This window comes from Monodon monoceros, unplaced genomic scaffold (genome assembly GCF_005190385.1).
Source record: "Monodon monoceros isolate NGI ecotype Baffin Bay Population unplaced genomic scaffold, NGI_Narwhal_1 Super_Scaffold_5, whole genome shotgun sequence".
NCBI lineage: Eukaryota > Metazoa > Chordata > Mammalia > Artiodactyla > Monodontidae > Monodon > Monodon monoceros.
In genome coordinates this window covers 472,432-497,788 of record NW_021703782.1, presented here as the reverse complement: position 1 = coordinate 497,788, position 25,357 = coordinate 472,432, and the positions used below count along the sequence as shown (strand labels likewise).

The 25,357-nt window shown below is 42.2% G+C and overlaps 1 protein-coding gene across 4 annotated transcripts in view; it reads left to right on the top strand.

Moving 5' to 3' along the window:
• SPOCK3 (SPARC (osteonectin), cwcv and kazal like domains proteoglycan 3) overlaps positions 1 to 25,357 on the top strand; it is a 421,631-nt gene that overhangs the window by 107,422 nt on the left and 288,852 nt on the right. For 2 of the 4 annotated variants that reach the window (XM_029203302.1, XM_029203300.1), the window contains exon 2: positions 24,162 to 24,207. The exons of 1 other annotated variant lie outside the window; for it this stretch is intronic. In XM_029203302.1, coding sequence (XP_029059135.1) covers positions 24,162 to 24,207 — 46 coding nt within the window. Of the gene's footprint in view, positions 1 to 24,048; positions 24,058 to 24,161; positions 24,208 to 25,357 lie in introns of all 4 variants that reach the window. One more of the 4 variants, XM_029203301.1, reaches the window with a different exon arrangement.

Below are 25,357 nucleotides of genomic sequence, written 5' to 3'. Positions count from 1 at the left end.
TTTTCTCAGTTTTCATGTTGTCCTGATAGCTTATCTTTCTAGCCAGAATCCCCAGTAGCAGAATAATCTTAACTATTGACGTTTTTTCGTATTTGGTAAGATCTACAAAAATTCGCTGGTTTCAAATATGTTAAATTGAATTATCTGATAGTTATATATTTATTGATATTGTGCAGAGGCAATTTACGTTTGTACCCCTTATTTCTTCCTTAACATAAAATGTGGTAGTCTGGTAAATGAATAGATTGATAGATTTTATTCTTTGATTTCCTTTAATCATAGGCCCCAATGATGTAGAATGATGGTAGCCCAGATTAATATTTCATGTCAATAAATGTTGCCGATTGTTGCTTTTGCTCTGTAGTATCTGTGTTCTGACAAACGCAATAGTTTATCTTGATCCCGTTATATATGAGGTAAAAGGAATTAATATGACATGATATTGTGAGTCAGTTATTTAAACTGATCATTTTACCATTGTTTAATTTTCTTTTATAAATGCTTAAAAAGAAGTGCTTTAATTTCTATGGAATTTTAAGGAATTTAATTAGATTTTTTCTTTTTATTTATCTGTAGCAATTATACAGTTTTTATCAAGCAGAGTCCAGGAGATGAGTTTTATTGTGTTATTGATTAAATTTAATTTTTCTGATTAAACAGATTCATCCTATGAACAGTTATACTCCAAACCAAGGGTTTGTACTCACATTAAAATGTTTAAAGAAACTACATATTTACAGTGTACTTTGTTTCTAGAAGCCTCAGGGTTAAACTTCCTTTTCAGCATGGTGTGACATTCTCACTCATTTTCCAAATAGATTTTTGTGGAAAAGATTTGAGGCGTTACTGAAACCGTGATAACCTCTTTGTTAGTTTATCATTACATTTGCATATACTTCATAGCTTAAGAAATTTATCACAGTTTTTTTTCATGCAAGCCATAGATCAAACTTACTTTACAAATATGGTAAATAAATGCACATCATTTTGCTTGTGTAAATACTCCCTTTAAGAGTATTTTAAGAGAAAGGTAGAACTACAGCGTTTCCCTTTATGGAAGCTGTAATGTGTGGTCTAAGGGGTTTCCCCCGTTAGGAATATAAGTAGCAAAGGTACTGTGCTTTCTGGGTCATCTCCTTCTACTTTCCTTTTGCAAGCCCGCCCTGCTCCAGATCCTAGCATACTCCTGGCAGACATTCTCTTTTTTATCTAATGACTTCCTTTGAATTCTCTCAGAATGACTGCACTGCTCTGATTTGATAAAATGCACTTGAAACTTGCAGTGAATTGGTGTTGATCTGACTTTAAAATGTAGCTCTTCATTCTTTGTGGAAATTGGAAACAGTGATAACTTGGAGAATACAAATTACCAGAATATCCTGAAGACTAACTTTAGTCAGATCTTTCAATGTCCTGGGCACTACTTTTGTAAACTTCCTGCTCTGTTCTATGTAGTGGTAAGGTTCTGCATCTTTTTAACTTCATTTCTCTAGACACTGAGGAAGATCCTGCTAAGCAGTAAAATTCCCAGCAGCGAAGAATAATAGAGTTTTTCATTCAAAAGCTTGATAATCCATACATTTAGTAGCTTCTAAAAGCATCACCTTTATCAACCCTGAACAGTTCTCCGATCCGCAGTGCGGTCAGTCTCTCTTTCAACTGCCATAGTCTCCATAACGTCAAGTAAACAGTAGGGGTTTTTCTTGATTGTCTATGCATTCCGTTTTTTCGCTCGCCAAGCTGTTAGTAAGTTTTATAAAGCCCTATATAATAAAAATGGTAGAGACATTCCAAAGAATTGTTGATTGGATGATTAATTTTCCTTCTCCTCAGTTGTTTCAGTTTTCTTACTATGAACGTAATTCATCTTTTTTGTGTGTGTGTGGTACGCGGGCCTCTCACTGTTGTGGTCTCTCCCGTTGCGGAGCACAGGCCCAGCGGCCACGGCTCACGGGCCCAGCCGCTCCGCGGCATGTGGGATCTTCCCAGACCGGGGCACGAATGCGTGTCCCCTGCATCGGCAGGCGGACTCTCAACCACTGTGCCACCAGGGAAGCCCCATAATTCATCTTATCTCATGAAGTCCAGTGTGTTGGAGATGTTGCCTTATCACAATGGAAAAAGTATCATTTACTTTGACTTATGGCACATGCCATATTGTATCATAATCATATTAAAGCTCTAAGATGGAATTCTTTTTGTTTTGATGATTTAGTCCAGTTTCTATTGTGAATAATCAATGCATACTGGTAAGCAGTTAAAGTAATATACTCCTCATTTTTATGTCTTTTTATTGTATCCTAATAGCCAAAAAAATGAACATGTAATGTAATTTCAGGTACGATAAAGACTATCTGGAAACCTGGTAACTAAAACCAGTCTAAATGGATAATGAGTGATGGGCAATTTTAGTAAGGGTGAGAGAAAACACATTTGAGATGACATTTGGTGAGGTCTAATGAAGCAGTGTGAGGCTCTGAATAGGAACAGTTCACGGCAGCAGCAAGATCTGTGTCGCTGGTGTGGAAAGAGGAGGATGGATAGAGAAGGTGTGTCCCTGGTGTGGATGGAGAGGAGGGTGGATAGAGATGAAGTGGAGAAGAAGGGCAGGGGCTGGACGGTTAGGACCTTGTGCAGTGGAAGTGACAATGGGTAGCAAGCACTGAATTGTAACATGGTAATGAAGACTCCCGGGGCCTGGCCCCCAGTTCTCACAATGGCACCAAGGCCAGTGACTGGCGAACAGGAGGAGTTTATAAATTAAATGTTTAGGACATAAATAAATTAATAAAAATAAGTAAAAGGGAGCCTAATCCTTGAGAATAATTTCATGCGAACCTCATCCCACCCCTGCTTCTTCTCTTTTTTCGTTTTTATCAATACAAGTGAAGTGACTGAAGTTCTTCATTACTTGTAGGGTCCCAAATTCAGTGCCTTTTTCAATTTATAAGAATTACAATCTCAAATGGAAATTTATAGTTGGAAAATTTTGGGGGGGGGCGGCTGAAACCACATCTCATCCCACTCAGCACCTCACAAACCTGTAGATAATCAAGTCTTCTAATAAATGACTTTTATTTTCATTTATATGTTGCTTTTCTAACATAGCACAAGTATCTTCAGATTTTTCCACTATCCGAGCATCAGAATTTTGATTACTTATTTTGAACATATTTTGCGGAGGTTTGACTGGTTAGAATAGAATAAGAAGCTTGAAACCTAGATACTTACCCTGTTTTATTATATTTTTGGTCTCTGAGGACTTTATCTTCATCTCTAAGTATGCAGTATCCAGGAACAAGGAACTGGTCTGACAGTTGAAGGCGTGTTCTAAATCAGAAATCCTGTGTCTCAGAAGACAACTCGGGACTCTGCTGCCCCCACAGGAAGGGCAGACCTGGCGGCATCCCAGGGCCCCTTGCCTGCTCTAGTTTTCTCATACTACTACTGCATTCTAACATACACCCGATATAACACTGTCATTAATTTACTGAAAAAAAATTTTGTCATCTGTCTCACTCCCTCCATAATATAAGCATCACAGAGGTGAGAAATTTTGTCTGTTTTCCATGATGTACACCCATTAACAAAAAAGGGCCTGGCACTTACTAGACATCTGGTTAAATGAAAACATGAACACATGCATGAAATTATTGCTTGAGTTTTCAAGTAATGATGAGAATTTGGAAACATCTTTGGAGATTAGTACGTTGATGAATTAGAATACCAAGTATAAATCACATAGATTTTTGTCCCTGCACCTGATAATTGACAAAACGTATGACTTTGATATATTGAAGTTAATATCCCTTAACTGCCTGCAGCTTCTGTTTAGTCATCCTTTCATAGGTGACCGATGAACAGGATCTTTTGCGAGTTACATGTAACCAAGGTAAAATAACGTATGCACAGTGTAAAACTAACAAAAAATATGAATGTAAGCACAAGCAGATTAAGAAATGAGACATTGTTAATACTCCTGAAGTCCAGTTGAATTCTTTTTGTGCCCCACACAGGGGTAACATCCAATCTGAATTTTGTCATTATTAGTCTGTGATTTCTCATTCCAGCTTACTACACGTTTCTCTCCCATTCCTCTTGTTTTCTATTTTTATATACATGTCATCATGTTGTATATGTTGTTCCATGACGTGCTTTTGTTACTCAGCGCTGGTTTTGAGATTCACCTACAACAGATACTTAATTCGAGTGAATATATTACAGATACATAGTATATCTGTGTGTATATATATATAATTCCAGTGAATAAATATATTACTAAAATCTGTGGCATTCTATACTGCGATGAGATGCAGTATTCATTCACTTAAATCCTATACACCAATGATAATAAATGGAAAAAATATATATATACACATGCACACATCCCTTCCCCTGTCGGTGGACACACTTGGGTTCTGTTTTCCTGCTTCTGCAAACTGTGATATTGGGGACTGTTTATCCTTGTAGGTGGACCTCTGGTAGCAGAACTGCTGTGTCAGGGAACGAGCAGATCATCACACGCAGAAACGTGACAGTGCACGTGGTCCTGAGTTATGAGTCCATGTCCACGCCAATGCTTGGAATTCTCAGTGTGAAAGAAACAAATAAAAGCCAGTGTATTGGACTTCAAATGGTATGCCATGTGGTTGGCATTTGTTTTTTCCTGGCTGAATAACTTTGAGACCTTTTTCTTTTGATAAAGTTTGGCCATTGGTGCTTTCTGCTCCTCCAAGTGCCTGTTTATATGAAGTTTACTCATTTTCTGTCAGGTCACCTGTTTTTGCTGCCGTTGTTGTTGTTCAGTTGCCACTTTAAAAAATTATGGATATCTTTTTTTTGTTGATTTTATATGTTGCAAATAACTTCTCTCGCTCCATACTGCTTTATTTTTGTTAACTTGTATTAACAGGTGGCTTTGACGTCAAAAGTTTGGAATTTTAGTGTGTTTAAATTAATATCTCCTCTTGGAAAGAATTCCTTGTTTCTTAGTATATCCTGCCCAGTTTTGAAGTGATGCCGATATTCTTCTAAATGCAGGACAAAATTTTCAGTAATCTGCTTTTAATTTTAAAATTTAGACAGTATTTTTGTGTATATAAAGTATGAGATCGTGATCCAGCTTCTTTCATTTCTTTGTGGATGACCTGTTGTTTCAGACCGTTCGTGAAATAATGCATTGGATTCCACGTGTAAGTGATATCATGATATTTGTCTTTCTCTGTCTGGCTTACTTCACTCAGTATGACCGTCTCCAGGTCCATCCATGTTGCTGCAAAAAGCATTATTTCTTTCTTTTTTATGGCAGAGTAAATACTCCATTGTATATATGTACCACATCTTCTTTATCCATTCATCTGTTGGTGGACATTTAGGTTGTTTCCATGTCTTGGCTATTGTAAATAGTGCTGCTATGAACATTAGGGTCGATGTATTATCTTTTCAAATTATGGTTTTCTCCAGGTATATGCCCAGTAGTGGGATTGCTGGATCATGTGGTAACTCTATTTTTAGTTGTTTACGGAACCTGCATACTGTTCTCCATAGTGGCTGCACCAATTTACATTCCTACCAACAGTGCAAGAGGGTTCCCTTTTCTCCACACCCTCTCCAGCATTTACTGTTTGTAGATGTTTTGATGATGGCCATTCTGACCGGTGTGAGGTGATACCGCATTGTGGTTTTGATCTGCATTTCTCTAATGATTAGTGATGTTGAACATATTTTCATGTGCTTTTTGGCCATCTGTATGTCTTCTCTGGAGAAATGTCTATTTAGATCTTCTGCCCGTTTTTTTAGTGGGGTTGTTTGTTTTTCTGATACTGAGCTGCATGAGCTGTTTATAGATTTTGGAGATTACTTCCGCATCAGTTGCTTTGCTCTGAGGCAGGAGCGTGCGGGCGTGTAGGGCCCGAGCTCAGGGTCCGGTAAGTCCTGGATGTCAGGACAGCCTTTTCTTTCCTCCTTTTCTTCCCTCCCTCCCTCCTTTCCTTTCCTTTTCTTTCTCGAGCCAACGCCCTGCAGACTTGATCCTGTGTGGGGATCTGTGTTACCGCTGCCGGGAACTCCGTCTAGGGCGGCGGAGGCCGCGGGCTACTGCTCCCCCAACCTCACCAAGAGGTGAGAACCAGAAAGACTGAGGCCAAATTCACCGCAGCCGTTTTAGTAAACAGGCACAGACGCCGTCATGCCGCTGCTCCATGTGCTTGAAAACCTCAGAGTCTGACATGATCCCTGCAGGAGTGGTTCCCGCTGCGGGGACGGTGACGTAAAGCAGAGCTCAGAAAACTTTCTGTAAGGGGCCAGATGTGCTAGGTTTTCTGGGCTGGGGTCTCTGTCACGGCTACTGAGCTCCGGTGTTGAAGTGCCCAAAGAAGCCATAAGACAATATGTACAGAATGAGCTGGGCGCCACCACACCTGTATTTACCAACGAGGCAGCGGACCTTCTTCTGTGGCCCGTGGGCTGGTGTTTCCAGGATTCTGATGAAAAGGCGAGATGGGCCAGGCTTCTGGTCGCGCTTCTGGTCGCGTGTCTATGAAGAGAGATGACACCAACCAGGCAGACCTCACCAGGGCTTTGGGGCCCCTGCGCTTTCTCTCCTACATGTGCACGTCTGATGCCGAGTAATGAAAATCGCCTGTAGATTTTCACAAGGTTGCGATCACTCGGTAGCTGTCCCTACAATGTCGATTCCTGTTTCGGGCAACTCAGGTGCTGCCGGGTCACCTCCAGGCCTTATGCACGGTTAAGTTCTGCACCTGCGTCCAAGCTCTGCCTACCACGTGTTTTAAAGTGAATTTCCACCCGGAGGATTTACCTGTCTGCTTCGTGAGGATGCAGTTGTTGATAAGGGGGGGGGGGCACATGGTGGGGTGGGAGGAAGAAAAGCCCCTCCCTGCACGCTGTCATTAGGAAGGTGGGGACTGGCACTGGCCAGTGTGTCTGTTCCCTCCCGGCTCCCAGTAAGGCCTCAGCCTGCTCTGGACCCCCGCCGTGTCTTCTTCCCTTCACACCTGGTTTCAGCCATAGCCTTGCTCACCGCCGGCCCCTGGGCTCTTTCACTGTCTCTGTCCTGCTGCTGCTGCTCCAAGAGCTTAGTTCTCTGCACGGTTCCCATTCAGAGAGGGAGATTTAATCGCCAGAACGTGATGTTGTTGTGAAAGGATTTTTCTGCCCTTTTCAAAGTTTGAAGTCGGGGTGGGTCTCTTTGGTAGATTAATGTTGTCTTTCTTACACAGGAACTACACGTTGACATCTTTTGCATTAATATACTGAGTGCAGTTACATGGATGAGTGAGCAAAGAATTGAAGGAATGAACGTATTAACAGGAAGTTCTGATAGTAGTTCACTAACATTATTTGGAAGAAGGCAGCAACGCTTTATTTATTTGAGGGCTCATTAAATGCCATAAATTGCATTTTCAGGTTCCCAGTAAAGGTGGTTTTATCCAGTTTTTCAGTTGAAGAATTTGAAGCTAAAAGTGTGTAGCTTTTTTTTTTTTTTTTCCGGTACGCGGGCCTCTCCCGTTGTGGAGCACAGGCTCCGGACGCGCAGGCTCAGCGGCCATGGCTCACGCGGCGCAGCCGCTCCGCGGCACGTGGGATCTTCCCGGACAGGGGCACGAACCCGTGTCCCCTGCATCGGCAGGCGGACTCTCAACCACTGCGCCACCAGGGAAGCCCATGTAGCTTTTTCACGGTCCTTCACCAGTTGACTGTAGAGCTGGAGCTTTCCCTGTGTCCGTGTCTGTAGTATTTCTGCACCGTCTGCCATTCCGCGTTGCCTCAAGAGCCAGCACAGTAGTGGAAACGGAGGTTTGCAGGGTGAGCTTCAGAGAAGCCTTGCCACGGGGGCAGGGCGTCACCACCAAGCAGGAGGAGAAGCTGGCGGAGTCGCGGCGAGGCAACGACTCCTTCCGTCGTGACGTCATCACAGCCTGCCTTCAGGGTCGGGCAGGAGGAAGGAGACTCGGGCTTAACTCCCCAAAGCTGAGGCGCCGTTCACGGCTCATGATGGCTTTCTGTCTCTTCTCGTACTCTCCTGGGTCCCATCTGAAGCCACTCCCCTCCGGCTGCCTGGTGGGTGTCCAAGCACTCTGCATTCCTAAGATGACTTATAAGGTCCTCCTTGTCCTTTCTACTTCCCTCTGGGACGGCGCTAGGAGAAAGGCTCACCCTGTGGCTGGGAATCCCGAGCTACTCTGCCTTCCTGTGACTGCTTGCCCTCAGGGGATGCTGGCAACGCAGACAGAGAGCTGATCAATCCAAGCGACAGATTCCTGGGGACACCAGACACTCGTGTGCAGGTGGCTGTCCCAGTGTCACCTGCCACTCGCTCCCTCAGTTCTGGTGCAACAGATCACAGGTCGGGACTGTGCTGTGGGAAACCGCACTTCTGTTTGAGGATGTGAAAAGCCCTACAGAGTAGGAATCTGACTTTAGGGACAAATACAGTTATATCTGAGGGTGGAGACCGTTAGTAATAGCCACGTGTGGAAAATGGTAGGAGCGGAAATCACTGGTAAAAGGAGAATTCGCCATCGATGGGTTTGCAAGACCTTGCCTGCTCCCACAGACAGCAGAGGCTCTTGAGTTCATTACAGGGATTTTTAACTTTACTTGCTGGCTTTTCAACTGTCTAAATCCTTTTCTCTCTGTAGCATATATGGCCTCCCAGCCAAAACTGGTAAACACAATTCTGATCTAATTTAATACCTACATCAGCGTACATTTTAAATATCGTATCAGCAGGTCCATAAACAGCTCTGCTAATAATGTATGAAATAGCACAGCTCCAGACACATTACCATTGCCAACACCACAGTAAAATCCCATTTACTTTTGCCTAAAAGTGTTTGATACTGAATTTGCTTTCCCCGGACTGTAATTAACAACACTTTGAACTGCTAACAAGATTCCATTGACTGGTGATATTAATCACACGTTCATGGAGAAATTGGCTATTGCCTTTGATTTTTTTTTCTTATGTGCATCTAATCACTGATTAAAGCTAAGGAAATGGATCTTTTCACCATGCTCCTTGGACATTTATTTTCTTGGTAGGTTTAGTCTATAAAGATTTCTCCCTCTCTATTGGATCTTGCTTCTAAATTTCTACAGATGTGGAATAAGCCCAAGAAACAGTATTTCTTGTGAAGAGGAACAGTTTATTCCAGATAATTAAATCCAAGATAGTTCAAAGAAAACACAGCAAGGAGCATAAATTAGGTTCTATCAAGGGATATAGGACGTTCCTCATGAATGGATACTGACAAAACAATTTTGTGGGAAGCTTTAAAAAGTCGTTAATAGTTTTGAAACTTTTGAAAACTAGCATATGAGAAGAAAGCTACAAGGTTTAGTTCTGTGTCTTTAAAATATGCTTCAGACATTCACAGCTGTTTCATCTTTATATTTGACAGTATTCTGAGTTTGCATGTAAGATTTCTGCACATACACTCTTATGAATGCTAGGGTAGATTTTTTTTTTTTTTTTTTGCGTTTGCTCAAATGCCATTTTGAGAAGCAAAGAATAAAATGTAAATATCAAAATGGAATGAATTTGGAAAAACAAAAGGGATCTTCCCGATGATCATAGGACCTCTCTTACCTATAAATAGTATTCAGAACCGTCTTGTGACATAGCCCCAGAGTCAGACTCTGTGCTCCAGGGAGACAGGACACTTTATCTTATTCACTGATTTTAGTTTCTTGCTTAGAACTGGAGCACAATAGATGATAAATATTTGCTAGGTAATCAGTGAGCAAAAATAATTTAGGTTGGAATTCATAGATTATTTTGCATAGCAAAAGTGCTATTAACAATTGGAAATTAACTAATAAAATGAAAACTTAGAAAACTGAAGCATGATGAAAGTGGTGAAGAGAATGGACCACAGCCACGGGTGGTTTGGGTTTAGGTCTTGTGTCTGGTAGTCCCGGCCATGGGACCCCGTCAGTCAGCCTTTCCTCCCCGTCTGATTCCAGTGTTTAAAGAGTGATGCTGTATAAAAACACTACGTTAGAGGTGGTGGTTATTATTGTTGTTACTAGTCCCTGATTCTGGACTCTGTGTAGGTCTTAAGGACTCGTACAAATACACCAACGTCGTGATTTTTCTAGAGGCCACATGGCAACCTTAAAACATTTAGACCAACTTTGAATCTGGAAGGAAAGGACAAATATATCTTGTAGCAGCAGTTCTGGTTATGATGAGTTTGCCTTTCTGTGTCTGCCTGGATGCCTCGACTGTCCTGAAACCCCCCAGCCCATCGCCACTCTTTCCCAACAGACCTGTCCTCCTACACATACAGACTAACAGGCACACACACACACGCACACGCAAGTTACGATCCCTACACTGACTACTTGTTGTCTTCAGACTTCTCCGAGCTTTCTCCTGCCCGCATGCCTTTCCATTTGCTTCTGTGGGAAATGACTATTCTTGTGAATTTTTTGTGTGTGTGCGATACGCGGGCCTCGCACTGTTGTGGCCTCTCCCGTTGCGGAGCACAGGCTCCGGACGCGCAGGCTCAGCAGCCACGGCTCACGGGCCCAGCCGCTCCGCGGCATGTGGGATCTTCCCGGACCGGGGCACGAACCCGTGTCCCCTGCATCGGCAGGCGGACTCTCAACCACTGCGCCACCAGGGAAGCCCTGTTCTTGTGGATTTTGAAGCCACAGTTCTTGTTTCATGTCCTCTGACCCTGACCCTGTGAGGCTGAGGCAGATTTAACACTTCGTATGTGGCTACATTATGTTACCACCACGATGACCTCTTTGTAGACTAAGTCAGGGGTCCCCAAACCCCGGGCTGTGGACCGGCACCTGTTCGCGGCCTGTTAGGAACAGGGCCGCACAGCAGGTGGTGAGTGACGGGCCAGTGAAGCTTCATCTCCCGCTCCCCATTGCTCGCATTACTGCCTGCACCATCCCCCTGCCCCGGTCCATGGAAAAACTGTCTTCCTCGAAACCTGTCCCTGGTGCCAAAAAGGCTGGGGACCGCTGGGCTAAATTACGGGAGAACAGAGGCTGCGCCTGCGTACTTCACCTTCCAGCGGCCAGAGCCTCCCCTGTACCTGGCCTCTCAAAGCTTTTGAATGGACATTTGTGAAGCTCCCCCTCCCTCCCCCCTTGCTGCTCCCCCCTCATCCTTTTCTCTTTGTCCTCCTTCTGTAAATGGCTCACCTGCAGTAACTAAGTGCAATACAAAATGAAACCAAACATATGTAGTATAATGGGTACTATTAGTAATCTTTTTTTTTGCGATACGCGGGCCTCTCTCACTGTTGTGGCCTCTCTCGTTGGGGAGCACAGGCTCCGGACGCGCAGGCTCAGCGGCCATGGCTCACGGGCCCAGCTCCTCCACGGCATGTGGGATCTTCCCGGACCGGGGCACGAACCCGTGTCCCCTGCATCGGCAGGCAGACTCTGAACCACTGCGCCACCAGGGAAGCCCTAATACTAATCTTTTATTCCATAATATTCAAAACTTACTTAACGTTTGCCGTTGTCAAAGTACCAGTGGGGAGTGCAGAGCACCAGTAAAACTGGATACCACAGGCTAAACGTTAGCACTGAGCCATTAAATAATTTATTCATTTTTTGGTGTGTTCAGGAGAAAGACAGAGGAAGCAGAATTGTTTGTTCTAAAAGTTACACGTATAAAACGGCTTACTTTTTTTTTCCAGCTGAAAGCACATGTAATGTAGATATTGTCTTGTTTTACATCAGATTGTTTTAAAAGAAGGTTTCTTCCCTTAAAAACATTCTGGTAATTTGAGCTACAAGATGCAGTTGATAAGAATATCATGTGTATTTCCTTAAGAATTTCATTTCTCTTCATCTGAGCTATAGTTTTTTGTCTTTCTTTTTATAAGGATGAGATCACAGTAGTATAAGATGGTAGGCATTGCAGGGTTGTGTGCAAATCTGAAGAACTATGAAAAGTGGGTGTGTATGTGTGTGAACACCTGTGTATGCACACACATACTTGTTACAAAAGATTAATTATTCTTTCAAAACTGATCTTTTCAGATCATAAAATTAATACCAAAAGAATATCATGTTTTTAAATTTAAGGTACATTTATTATTTCCTATTTTCCTTTATATAGGATAAAGGGGGTGAACCTCAACCGTACAACTTCTGGTTTTAGTTTTTATTTCAATTGATGTATTTATTTTAACGTGATTAAAAAAATCAACTCAATTGCATGCATACTTTTAGATGTATGTGTCAGACTTCCACTTCAGTCTCTTTGTGTGGACGTGATATCACTATGGTAAATTTATTTTTATTGGTGTGGTTCTAACAGGATGTAAAAGTAGCAAGCTGACTTATGAAGAGAACTATATAAATTTTAAAACATTTCTAATTTTTGGTTGCTGGTATCTGAAGTCACACTTTTGTGATTTTCTAATTATATATTTTGGCTATTTGATTACCTAATGCAAAAAAAAAGTCTTCTAGTAGAGCATAAGCCTAATTAATTAGTGGACACTTAAGAAAATAAACTGTACTAGTTTAAAACTTTGTAGATTTCTTATTGTGGAAGAGGCTATTAGCAAGCATACAGGTTATAATTTTTATATTGGTTTCTAGGTTGTGTGCTTCATTATAATTAAGAGTTGGAAAATGCACAGCTCTGTATAGGATTCCCTGTGTTATAAAATTTTACTGTAATTCATTTTAATGTAAATTTTAGTGTGCAAACACATTTATTTCCTATTCTTACATTTGTTGACAGGTGCTGCTTTTTGATGACTGCAGACTGAGGGAGGAGGGATGAACTGATACTTGTCCTAAATCCCATGCAAATATTGTTACTGATTTTATCTCACCTCTTTATCATAAGGAAAAATATTCTTTAGCGTAATTTTTCTCCAGCTATCAAATTGGCTGAAATGTTCTCAGCCTTTTGGAGATGTGATTATTTTTATTGTTGGATTCATAGCATTTTATCAGAAAACACTGTCAGCGTAGATACACAACATTTGGGGGACACACCTGTGAGGACCTAGGTCCACATCAAGTCCACCAGAGCTGCCGAGGGTGCGCACAAGCTCGGTGTGGTTTGCAGCCTGTGCTGGGCAGGGACAGAGATGGGACTGAGCATTGAAAAGCCTTCTTAGCTATTTTACACGAACATTTATATTGATCTCTATTTCTGTGGATTAACTCCAGTAGTGATGAATTTGGGTTTGTATGTCTGTTTTGGTTTCATTTTTTAATAATTCATTTTGTTGTATTTTACTAAAGGCTTGTTCTGAAATGTTTGGGAAAAATAAATGTTCTCCCCCCAGCCTGCCCCTTCTGAGGCCCTGCTGCATTGCACAGGCATAACAGTGAAGTGACTGAATCTTGCAATTGAAGAGACTAGGGGAGATTTGAAATTCCTTTCCTTCAAAATCCTGACGGTGGAAAAATGAAATGTTCTTGTGTCCTAAGAGGGGAAGGGTCTCCAGCACCTCGAACCTAGCCCGAAGGGCCCTACATCCTGGTGGTCTTGCTTCTGGGCTTGGATGGGGTGGGTGCAGCCACTCGCTGTGAACAAATCAAAGGTGCAGTAGTGATGGGGTGTCATCCTGGGATGAGCGTAAAGAGACCGTCTTGTGTGCCAGGCTCCCTGGCGGGGTTCTCACACGGAGAGTGGCCCCGTGGGGACCCCCGTGTGGCAGGGAAGGGGCTGAGCCAGTAAGGAGCTGGAACCCCCATCCAGAAGGGAGCAAGGGTGCTACATCGCCAAAAATGCCTGGCAGATCGGAAGCTCTTTGTCAGTCAGGCCTCTAGGAGGGAGTGTAGCCTGGTTGGCACCTTGATTGCCCCTGAGAGAGCCTTTGAACCACTCCTGGATTCTGGACCTTCCAGAACTCTAAGATGGATGGTTCTTGTCCCAAGCCTCTAGAGTTGGGCCTAAAAGGAGGAGGGGTTGCTTTATCTGGTCCTGGTGCACAGAGAAGCAAGTGGCTCCTGGGGACTGTGTTTTAGCCACTGTCCTCATTATCCTTTACTGATTGTAATGCTCATTTTTGGCTTTCTGGTAACTGGGCTATTTTTAAAAACTGTGTTGATGGTGTTAGTACTGTTGTTTCAGTGTTGTAAGAAGTCTGAAATGTAAACCTTAAATATTGGAACAAACCCCAATATGTATACATTACTAATTTTTTGAATTGAGCAAAGGATCATTCTTTCAGAAAGTCTTCTCTCTCTGCAGAGAAGAGGAAGAAGGTAATACTCACAAAGCGAAACTTCTAGGGCAACACATCACACTTTAGTTCGAAGATTTTACCAACCAGTGAACTGTGAACGTAACGGTGTTACTAGAGATAATAGCTGTGCATCAGGATCTCAATTTATACGTGAGGAAATAGAATTATAGTAATAATAACCATGAGGGCAAATCAGAAATTGTCTTACGGCTTCCCTGGTGGCGCAGTGGTTGAGAGTCCGCCTGCCGATGCAGGGGACACGGGTCCGTGCCCCGGTCCGGGAGGATCCCACATGCCGCGGAGCGGCTGGGCCCGGTGAGCCATGGCCGCTGAGCCTGCGCGTCCGGAGCCTGTGCTCCGCAACGGGAGAGGCCGCAACAGTGAGAGGCCCGCGTACCGCAAAAAAAAAAAAAAAAATTGTCTTAAACCCAAAAGTGAAATCTCAGTGTGAACCAAATAGCTTTCAATTTTTGTCTAAATATAGATACGTTCAGAAAGGAGTTCCCAGGTATTGATCATGAATAAGGACCCAGTTGTACGTAATCGGAGTTCGTGTGTAAATATATCCCCTGCCCACTCTGTCAGTATCGCATCTGAAGAGCGTACTTTTGCTGCTGGAGGTATAAATAAGCACAGAAATATACTCTTGACTCAGTAAGGAACCAACTAATATCCTTTGTTTCTTAACATAGCACATTCTAAAAACGAGAAATACTATTTTGCTTTCATTTCTGATGAGTAACTTCTGTCTACTTTACACAGTACTTAAAATTTTGACTAGTACTATATTTTCATTGACTTTTATATGCTAATGATTTGTATCAGACTGATAGTATGCATTTAATATTTGTATATAATATAAACTTATTTACATTTGATATGATGGGCTTCGGGTTGGGGGTCAGAGCAGCCTCGTCTCAATAAAACTTTATTTGTAAAAACAGGTATTGGGCCACCCATGGGGTGCATTGGCTCGCCTGTGCTGTTCTCGGGGGGTTTAAGCGTGTGTTCTCGGCTTCACCCCCTCCACCTTCAGCAGGTGGCTGATCTCTCTCTGCTTCCCTGGCCTCACCTGTGCAGCAGAAGTGACAGCAGACACGCTGCCTCTTACAGATGCTGAAAGCTAGGTTCTGGGAACCTGGTCCAGGGCAAGCGAGTAGAGCCCCAGGCCACTGTGCTTCTCAGTTTCCGTTCCTGTTGGTGTTCTTACAGTTAAAACCAAGGCTCCCAATATTTGGAAGTCCTTATTTTATTTATTAAGGCAAATACTTCTGTGTCATTCCCTGAAATTAATGAATTGTAAGTTTTGTATATCAGTGTGAAACTAACCAGCCCACCTACATATGCAGAAGAATTTTAGCCTTGATGTGCAGGGACTTGCAGAGACAGTTGAGGAATCCTCCAGTGCACATTTCTTTTGGCACAGTTTGTTGATGTGTTTAATCTGCAGTGAGTCAGGGAGCATAAAAGTGCTCTCTGAGAAGTAAAGGGCTCACTAAAGTGGTATAAATGAATTCTCTCAGGGTCCTAGGACATCACTGGAACAACGAGGGGGACTTGAGTAATAAACGCGGCCTTGGGGGCTGAAACAGTTGGTTGTCTCATGGATAATTCCTTTGTGCCCAGACAGAGCTTACTTCCTCTATCTTGGGATCAAATCATGTGTTAAGGGGGGGCTTCCTCTTTTGTGAAATGTACTGGCTTAACTCTTACACTGGGCATTCCTCCCACGATGGGGTGAGATGTACATGAGGCTGTCACAACATAGAACGCATTGCAAAAAACAGACAGACTTTCATTGCTGTGCTTGAGCTTGTAGAACTAGCAGTGCCTCGTGAGTTCCCTGAGCTGTTGAAACACAGCAAACAAGAAGAGGTCACTTTAGTTGGGAAATCCTAAAGTTTAGTGCGAGAGGGCTCGGGGGATGTAATCGCAAATCACAGAAATTCTAGGGAACTTCCCTCGCCAGCCCTCAGCGTAGGCCCACACAGGCGTCATCACACTGTTTGACTTCTGTGGATATTTACAAAGATTAACAGAGCTTTTGTTAATAAGTAGAGCAATAGCTTATACTTATCTTTGCTTTCACTCTGGAGGTTAGAATCCAAAACTACGATTGTACAACAGTTCGGAATTGGGTGTATTCCTGTCTTTTACGTATTCCCCAAATGCAGACGCTTTGCCGATTCTTTGCTCCTTGGGAATACACAGATCTTTCAGTGTGGAAACTTTGGCCCAATCTCTCTTCCCCGGAAGATGACTAAGGGCCCAAATTGCTCTCTCTGTCTCTATGCTTCTATGACTCTGTCCTATTAGGGTGACCAGGAAGTCGTTTGTCTTCTGCTGGCTTGTGGAAAAGCTATTGGTGGTCGTGGTCCTTGCTGGGAATCAGGGCTTCACCAAATAGAGGCCAGAGGGCCCAGGCTGCAATGTCAGGGGAGTGGGTATGGATGCAGAGTGATCGAAGGGGAGCAGGGGATGCCGGGAAAGTCCAGGATGGGAAATAGGGTCAGAGGATGAGCAGCGGATTCCCAGGGAAGAATGGACAGAGGACAGACTGATGTCCACACACACACACAGTCAGGATGCTGAGGACACCCTGGGACGTGCCCCTGGATCTGCTGCAGGTCCAGTGGCCCCGTTCCAAGGCCAAACCCATCCTGCAGCGTCAGATTCCCAGTGGGACTGACCTTGTGAGGATTTACCTTATGGGCTGCAGATTAAATTCTGCCAACAAGGGCTCTTTGGAGATTCTGGATTCTGTGTATGGGAAGGCGCAACCAAGCCAGAGGTGGAGAGTTTGTGTGTACCTTTTTATCCTCAGGACTAACTAACTGTATGACCTGGGGGGCCTTCCAGCTATTAATTATTTGCTAATATACCACAGTTTTCTATTCTCTCTCATGTTTTTGAGCTCTGACTGTGCTCAGCCCGGTATCACTTTGAGTCTCTAGAAGGTGATGGTGGTTGATTCTGGATGCCGTCTGGGAATTCAGGAGGGGATGGGGCAAGTGGCTTTTCTGCCCCATGGCTGATGATGGCTTCCCGTGGAGCAGCCCCACCACCACCCCAGGTTCTGTTGATGAGCAGGTTACGGGGCCAGGCTGGGCTAGGGGCGGGGGATGCCCTGCACCTTTCCTGGGAGTGACAGGAAGGAAGGATGCACAAGAGGAAAGCCCCCGATGGGCACCTGCTCTTGCAGGTCGGGAGCTCCAGTGCCCTTTCACAGAGGGAGGCCTGGGAGGACAGGGTGATCCTTGCAGACCTGGGTAGAGGCTCACCCTCGGGTCTCTGTGTCCTACACGAGCGTGTGAAGACCTCTCACCTACGTTGCAGATTATCTGCTTGCTTTCTCTGAAACAGGGTCCATCTGGACTGCAGCCAGCTCTCACATCAGATTCTGGGCCCCTTGAAGTCACAGGCCACGTGTCACTAGGTTTTCTTCTTCCTTAGCATCTACTAGAAGCAAAATAAATATTTATTGGAAGGATTGAACAAAACACATCCTGAGTCTCTGATACAACATTGGATGGTGAGTAAGGTCACACGACGTGCATGTGGCTTCAGAGATCAGGGGTCACAGCACTCCAAAGGCGTCTTTCCCTCTGCCCTCCCATAGCTTGTAGGCTTCCCCCAGCAACTCCACATGTTTTACTGAAAAATCCCATTTTCATATGATGTCAGTTTAAGAAAGATAGTCATTCTTAACATCATAATGGTAAGTGACAATTACTCGAATGTTTTTCTGGCTGGAATAATAATAGGTACCAATTTTTAAGTGTTTATTGTGAGCTATAAGCTATATTCATACTTTGCATATTTTAATAATTTAATCTTCCTCAGCTTAAGGGCATTATTACTAGTCTCAATTTTCAGAAAAGAACAGTTACGGTCAGAGTTGAAATATCAGAGTAACTGGTAAATACGGGGTTTAAATATAGGCGTTTCTTATTCAGAAACCTCACTCTTGGGCCGCCGATGTCCTATTATATGTTTCTCTTTTTTTTCTTTCTTCATATCTTTTTATTGTCATTCACTGAAATTGTCAAGCTAGGACTTGAAAATTTGTACCAAAATAAGTTTATCTTTGTCTTCCTAATATTTCTGACATTTTCTCAGACTTTGATTTTTCATCATAATTCATAAAAATATTTGAAACATAATTGTTCTATGAATGACATCACTGATAAAACACTACTGCTCTTGGAGGTTGGTTGTTTTACCAGCCTGCTCCCGCCGGTCCCCCAAGTGCTCTGTACTGGGATTTGTAGCTACAAGATTTGGTTACATCAAGTCCTTTTCTCTCTTATACTAAATTTCAGTTCCTAATCGTGGTTGACCCACATTTTACACTGCAGATTCAACCATTTTCAATCAAGTCAGGCAGTCTTGGATCTGTTATATCATTTAAAATAGTGCATCACTAGTGAAATACAACGTGTACATTCTTAACATGATGAAATATACTTACAAATGCCTTAGAGTAAAAGATGCAATCTAGGTGGGACTGTCAGTTAAAAGCAAGACTGGGAGACAGCTGTCGAGGGGGGCCTTCTCCTTCTTGTCCTGACGCCGTCACTTCAGGGGAGAGTTTATCCCAAAGACACTTACTGTAAGAAGTCACAGTGCACGTAGTGGGAAATAGCAGAGACGTGTATTTATTTACTTTGTCTCTGGACTAAGATTGCTGGGTTTCCATAGTCATAAATAGGTAGTTGTGCAAATCTGGAAAGAAATCTTATCAATCTCATACCCCATGGGTTTTTTTGGGGGGAGGGGCAAAGCTGATTGGCTAAAACATAGCTGCCTGTGAGTCGTCTCATATGACTAAAATATTATTTAAATGTCATTTAAATGTTTTAGACAGACACTGATGAAACGTATCTCTATAATAGACTCATCTATTTAAAATATATATGTATACATTTATATATATGTATGTATTTTGACATAGATGCATGAGTGTGTTTTGTGTGCGTTTGTGTGTGTGTGTGTGTTCCAAATGGATGACTAATACAAAGACCTCATGTGACATCCTAGATACTCTGATAGCAGACTTCAGATGGGGAAGGGAAGTACTATGGAAATACTATCACCTAAACGATCTTGGTGTAGGTTGACCCTAAAGTCCTATACCCCACCTGAAACTGGACTGTCATATATTGGGGACATGAGTATGGCGTTTCAGAACTACCCACCGTTGATAACCATCACTTTAGCACTTATTTTACTTTTACAGTGTCTCCAAAAGCATTATCTTCCGTGTCCCATTTTGTAATCGTGTAAATACTTTTTTTTATAGCTTAACAATCCTTTATACCAGTTATTTAATATAAATTACAGAACACTTATGGGAATATAGGATACAGTTGTGTCCAGTAGTCATCAATAGAATCTTTATTGATTATTACTTAAAGGTGGTGTGCCCTGCTAGCAATTTTCAACTACATATCTCAGGAAGGTCCCATTGTCTGCGCAAACCTTCGTGGCCTCGGGAGCAGCTTGGGTGGCTCAGCACAGGCGATATGATGCCTGAGTGTAGCTCTTCTCATGTTCAGCTCTAGCCCTTGGGGGGCTCTTGAAGCCTCCAGTCTCTCCTATTCCCAGTTAATCACGTGTTAGAATCCATGAGGATACTGAGTAATCCCTGCCCTAGTTTTCTAGTCCCTGTGATTCCTTCAGGCATCGGGAGAATTAATCACCGTAGATGCAGCAATGAGTGGATGAACCAGACAGTTCATCCGAGGATATAAACTGGCCCTTCCCACCTACTTCATCTGGACAAAGCCTGATTCTGACCAGCTGTTGTCAAGGGAAACTAGTTTCTCTATTCTGGGCATGGTTCTCATTCTGAAACATATAATCTGAATGTATAAGAAAGTACTTAGACATTTATGTATGCGTGATTTGTTATAAAATATTATAAGCAACATGGAAGCACAGACGTACGAAGAAATAACTAAAGGTTGGTAAATCCACACAGATGGATGTGAGACGTTCAGTATTTTGACAAAACATATTAATACAGTTGTAAAATGCTCTTAATAAAATGCACAAAACATCTGGATGTAATATTGAACATACAGTATTATCTCAATATAGTCAAACATGTGTGAAGAAAACTCTGTTCCTGTTAGCAGTTCTTTGCTGTAGGATAATTTGATTCATGGGAGGTCACTGCTGGCCTGTCATGGGTGGAGGTCAGGGATGTTGCTAAGCAGCCTGCGATGCTCCACAGAGCCGTCCCCCCACCTGCCCCCGCCCAGGACAGCAAAGAATTATCTGCTCAAGGTGTCATTGGTGGCGAGGGTGAGAAGCTGTGCTCTACATTAAACATGTATCTTATTTAAAATCAGGAAAAATAGGACATTAAAACCCCAAGGAAAAGGCTTAAATCACAGGATACAGAAATCAAATTTTCTTATACAGACCACATTTTAGGCGAGAACTGTCAAATATTATTTCTTTCAATATAAGAAATTGGAAAAGGTGCAGAATTGACTCTGATTGTCACTATAATTCACGGTGTAAGCTCTGGAGCGTGAGCTTTGCCCAGTGGGCCCTCGGGCTTGGTGTCAGTCTTCTGAACCTGAGTTTCTCCAGTCCTTACCAGACCAGGTAGGTATTCTTTTTCCGACTTTAGTACAAGCATCTGAGGTTTAGACCATCTTTTTCTCTAGCCTCATGCAGTTATTAGATGGTGGAGCCAGACTTCAAATTCAGGTCTGCATCTCCAGAGCCATCACCAGGTGCCAGAGTCTGGCTTTGCCTGTGTTTCAGGAGAATGCCCAGTCGTGGGCATTTCCTGAGTTGTTTTCTAAATCCCCAGTTGGCTTATTCTGGATCTAAATTGAAGCCTGGGAACAACCAATAGTCACTAAAGCTTTTTGAGACAAAAGAAATTGCGCCTGAATGAACACTTTATGTGAAAATACTTTGATTTCTCATCCTGGCAACATTCCTAAGATTTAATGCGGTGAAACCATTTTCAGAAAAATAAAAGTCTCGTGATATGAGAACACAAAGAAAAATATCTAAAAATAGCTAATAGGGGAAGGACTTTGCTTTTCTTTACCATGTCAGATGGCCAGCTGTCCGTGATGCCCTTGACATAACAAAAAGCCAGGTCATGTTGTACATTATGATTACAGATTTTTTATAGCTCTGATCCCAGAATAAGCCAGTGTGATCATGTTATTCTGAAGGACGTTGAGTTAAGTTGTCGAGGTTCGCTTTTACCATCGCGTTGTTTTCTCTACATGCCCACGTACTTCCTGCTAACCCGTACAGTGTTGAGTATTTCAAACACTCCGTGTCGTGGCAGGCGTGATGCTGTCATGTTATCAGGCCTCAGTGTCAGCTCCATTCCTGTGCCAGCCTTTCCACAGCCCAGAGTCACCATTGTAGGAAACACCTTCTCGCACCTTTCTGGATGGTGCCATGGTAGCTGTACCGCTTCAGAAAGTCTGAGGGGACAGCAGAAGTACTTGTCTTCTGGCATTAACCACAGTCATTAATGTTGGCTTTGAAAAAGTTCTCTGCATCTCACATCTGACATTTGGGGGAGGGTTGCAGTGTGGACATCACTTTGAAAACTGTGATGAGGGGTCCGTAGCTCTTTCTACAAAAAAACAGAAACACTACAGGACTTTGTCAGCAGTCATGACAACTTGTCCGGTGGTGATGTTGACCAGACACTAAAGGGATAACCTTAGTCCTTCTGACTGGCAAACATGCTTTAGCACCTGCTTCTTGCCAAGAGTGGCCTGGTGCTTTGCATTTTTGTAACTAATCCCCGCACCACCCTTACCAGACCAGGTAGGTATTCGTTTTCCGACTTTAGTACAAGCATCTGAGGTTTAGACCATCTTTTTCTCTAGCCTCATGCAGTTATTAGATGGTGGAGCCAGACTTCAAATTCAGGTCTGCATCTCCAGAGCCATCACCAGGTGCCAGAGTCTGGCTTTGCCTGTGTTTCAGCAGAATCCCAACTCTCTCCACGCTTGGAATGGAACACAGTCATCTTCCCCACGCAGTGAGCGGTAACCTGAAAATGTGATTACGTGAGTGTGCTGTGATCTTCAGCTGAAGTTTGAGAATTTGAGTGTAGGTACTTGATTTGAAAACTTAGTTTCCCAAGATTTGTATCATGCTGTAATTTTTTTTAAAGTGAGATTTTAAGATGAGACTGAACAATCAGTATTTGTCTAATTATCCAGTGGTGTTATCCATCCTTCATCTAATCCTGGATAATTTAGTGCAGAACCTGTCAGCGTGTTTTGCCCTAAAATGCCCCCTCTCTTGTTATAACCCTATCTCAACATAAATAGAAGACAGACAGACGTGTCTTCTGTGGTTTTTCTTTTCTTCTTTCCTTTGAGGGTGAGAGATGGGGGTGAAAAAGGTGGTAATGAGTGATTCGTCACAATAAGGGAAACGTTTTGTAACAATTAAAAAATGTTCAGTAAATCAATTAGGGAAGTATATTTATTTCTGTAATTAAAATGCTCTACGTTCCCTCCCAGTACACGGGAGGGTGTTAGCAAAGAGGGTAGAAGAAGCTTGAAAGAATCTCTGCTTGGCCTTCTGGGTTCCCTACATTCTGAGGTTTCTGGTGGGTTAGGATTTGGGGCTGGGGACTGTTTCATCAGGGAGCATCCCATAGTGCACTTCTCTTGCTTATGATGGTGGAAATAGCTTATTAATTTGAACAGTGAAACCGGTTCTGTTTGCATAAGGGATGATCTGTTTGAGGTGCCTTTACAAGGCTTTTAGGTAAAAACGGTGAATAAAATTGAGTCAGTCAGTTGACTCAGCTCTGTGCGCTATCCGTTGCCCCACTTTTGTGCTTTATGGTCAAATGTACTAAATATACAGTAAATGTAATGATTCTTTCCCATATCAAAGATTGAAACTTTAGGCAAGATTTAATTAGGTGCACATTTTTTCTCAAGCTTCCCGGTGCATTCTGATGAATTCCTTAGATGTGACTGATGTTCATAAAGTATATTTATAGTGTCTGGGCCGCTGCAGAGTCACCTGGTATGTTTCCTGCTATGGTAACTGTTACAGTTACTGGGTTTTTTTGTTTTTGTTTTCGTTTTTGTTTTGAGGAGAAAGTAATTTTTTTTATTATCTCAGGGACACTTAATTGAACAGAAATCTCATGTTCAATTTACTTTGTTTGCTTGAAATCTTATAGCCAAATATGTGGCTCTTTTCCCCAATTTCCTTATTCATTTCATATTTAATTATAGCATATTTTTTTAAATTAATTTTTATTGGCGTATAGTTGACTTTCAATGTTGTGTTTCAGGTGTACGGTAAAGTGAATCAGTTATACACATACATAGGTACACTCATTTTTAGGTACTTTTCCCATACAGGCCATTACAGAGCATTGATTGGAGTCCCCTGAGCTATACAGAGGTCCTTATTAATCATCTGTTTTATACATAGTGGTGTGTACATGTCAACCCCAGTCTCTCAATTTATCCCCCCTTCCCCCCTCCATTTACTCATGTACTAGTGCAAAATGCAGTTGTGTAATTGGAAACTGGTGGATGCTTTTATAAGCTTATTAGCTTCACGTAATTGTGTGTCATACTGCGCGTTGAAAGTATCGCATTATAATATTTAGGTGACGTGGCAACCAAAACAGTTAAATTCTTACAGTATAGTAAATGTTGACTTGCCATGAAAATAAACACATTTACTGAAAGATACTTCTATAACGTGTTAACAATGTATTCTTATTTGATAACTATTGTTTTTCTCTTGTTCCTTTTTTTCTTTTTGTTTATTTTTTTTTGTAATTTACTGCTTGCCATTGCAGGAAGTAGAGGTTTGTATTCAGCTTCTGTATTTCACATTTTATTTTTGATTTTATATGAATCTTTACATTTTAGTTACTCATAGACACTCAATTCACATTATTTTTCTCCTTAGGATGATTATTTCCGCACTTGGAGTCCAGGAAAGGCCTTCGATGGGGGTAAGAATGTCATTACTTTCCAATAAATGTTTTTACATGTTTACAATCACTGAACTTTAAACATGATATTTATTGCCTGGTTAGATTTAAAAATACTAAATAGGAGAGCTTAGATGAATGGAAAAAATTCATGCCATAATTACTTTCACTTCAGAATATTAGAGATAAGTTACTTAGGTATTGTGATTTGTCAAGGTGTCTCTCATTTTTAGAATCATATCTGATTTGTCTGATTTAGGCTTCTGAACTATACTGTGTCCATTCTCATTAGTTGATACAAGTCACTTCATCCAGTTCTCAGATATATTCAAGTACTTTCACTAGGAAAGAGATTTATTTTTGCAAAATTTCAAAACAAATGGCTTTGCTGTCTCATTTTCAGTAAATAAAAGCTTTCCTTTAAAATGGAGCAGTCTGGCAATTAGACTCAGCTGGTGTCTTAGTAAGACCCGAAAGGAAAACTCTTGTATTGAAAAACTGTACCCGCAGTTCGTAGTCTTGGTTGGCCCCCTTGAGACGGAGGGCAGGACACACACACGGGACAGGAAGCCCTTCCCTGGGTGCAGGAGATGCCCGATCTCAATGCAGTCATAATTATGTTAGTAAACAGATTAGTTTACCAAACTGTACACTATTAGAACCAGACTCTTTCTTTTAAAGTTTGAAATTTCTACTTTACATCGTCTGTAGTAACCTTACATAACATGGTATCCATGGAGCAGTATTACTTAAAAGTAGAAGTTGTTTTTTTAAATGAGCCATACTATGCCGTTAAAGGAAGCTTTACAGTATTGTGCTGTGTTTCCTAATATTTGGGATGAACGCTACCTCAGCCAGCCTCTGAGTAGGGACCAGCTGGGATGGACAAAGGATTGTGGTCAACGTAGAAATTAACCTTCAGTCGGAAACACCAATTCACATCCTGCCCCTCCTGTAACATTACTTTCTTTGTTCCTTACTTCGTGATTTCACTGTTATTATCCAGTGTGTTAATTTGTGGGATTTACATAAAAATGATTTTGATTTGGTTACTGTAAGTCAAGTGAAAGGCACTAAAAGACAGGCAGTGAAAAAATACAGGCAAATATCCTTCACATCATTACACTTTGCAGATACTGTGTTTACAAATTGAAGGTTTGTGGCAACCCTG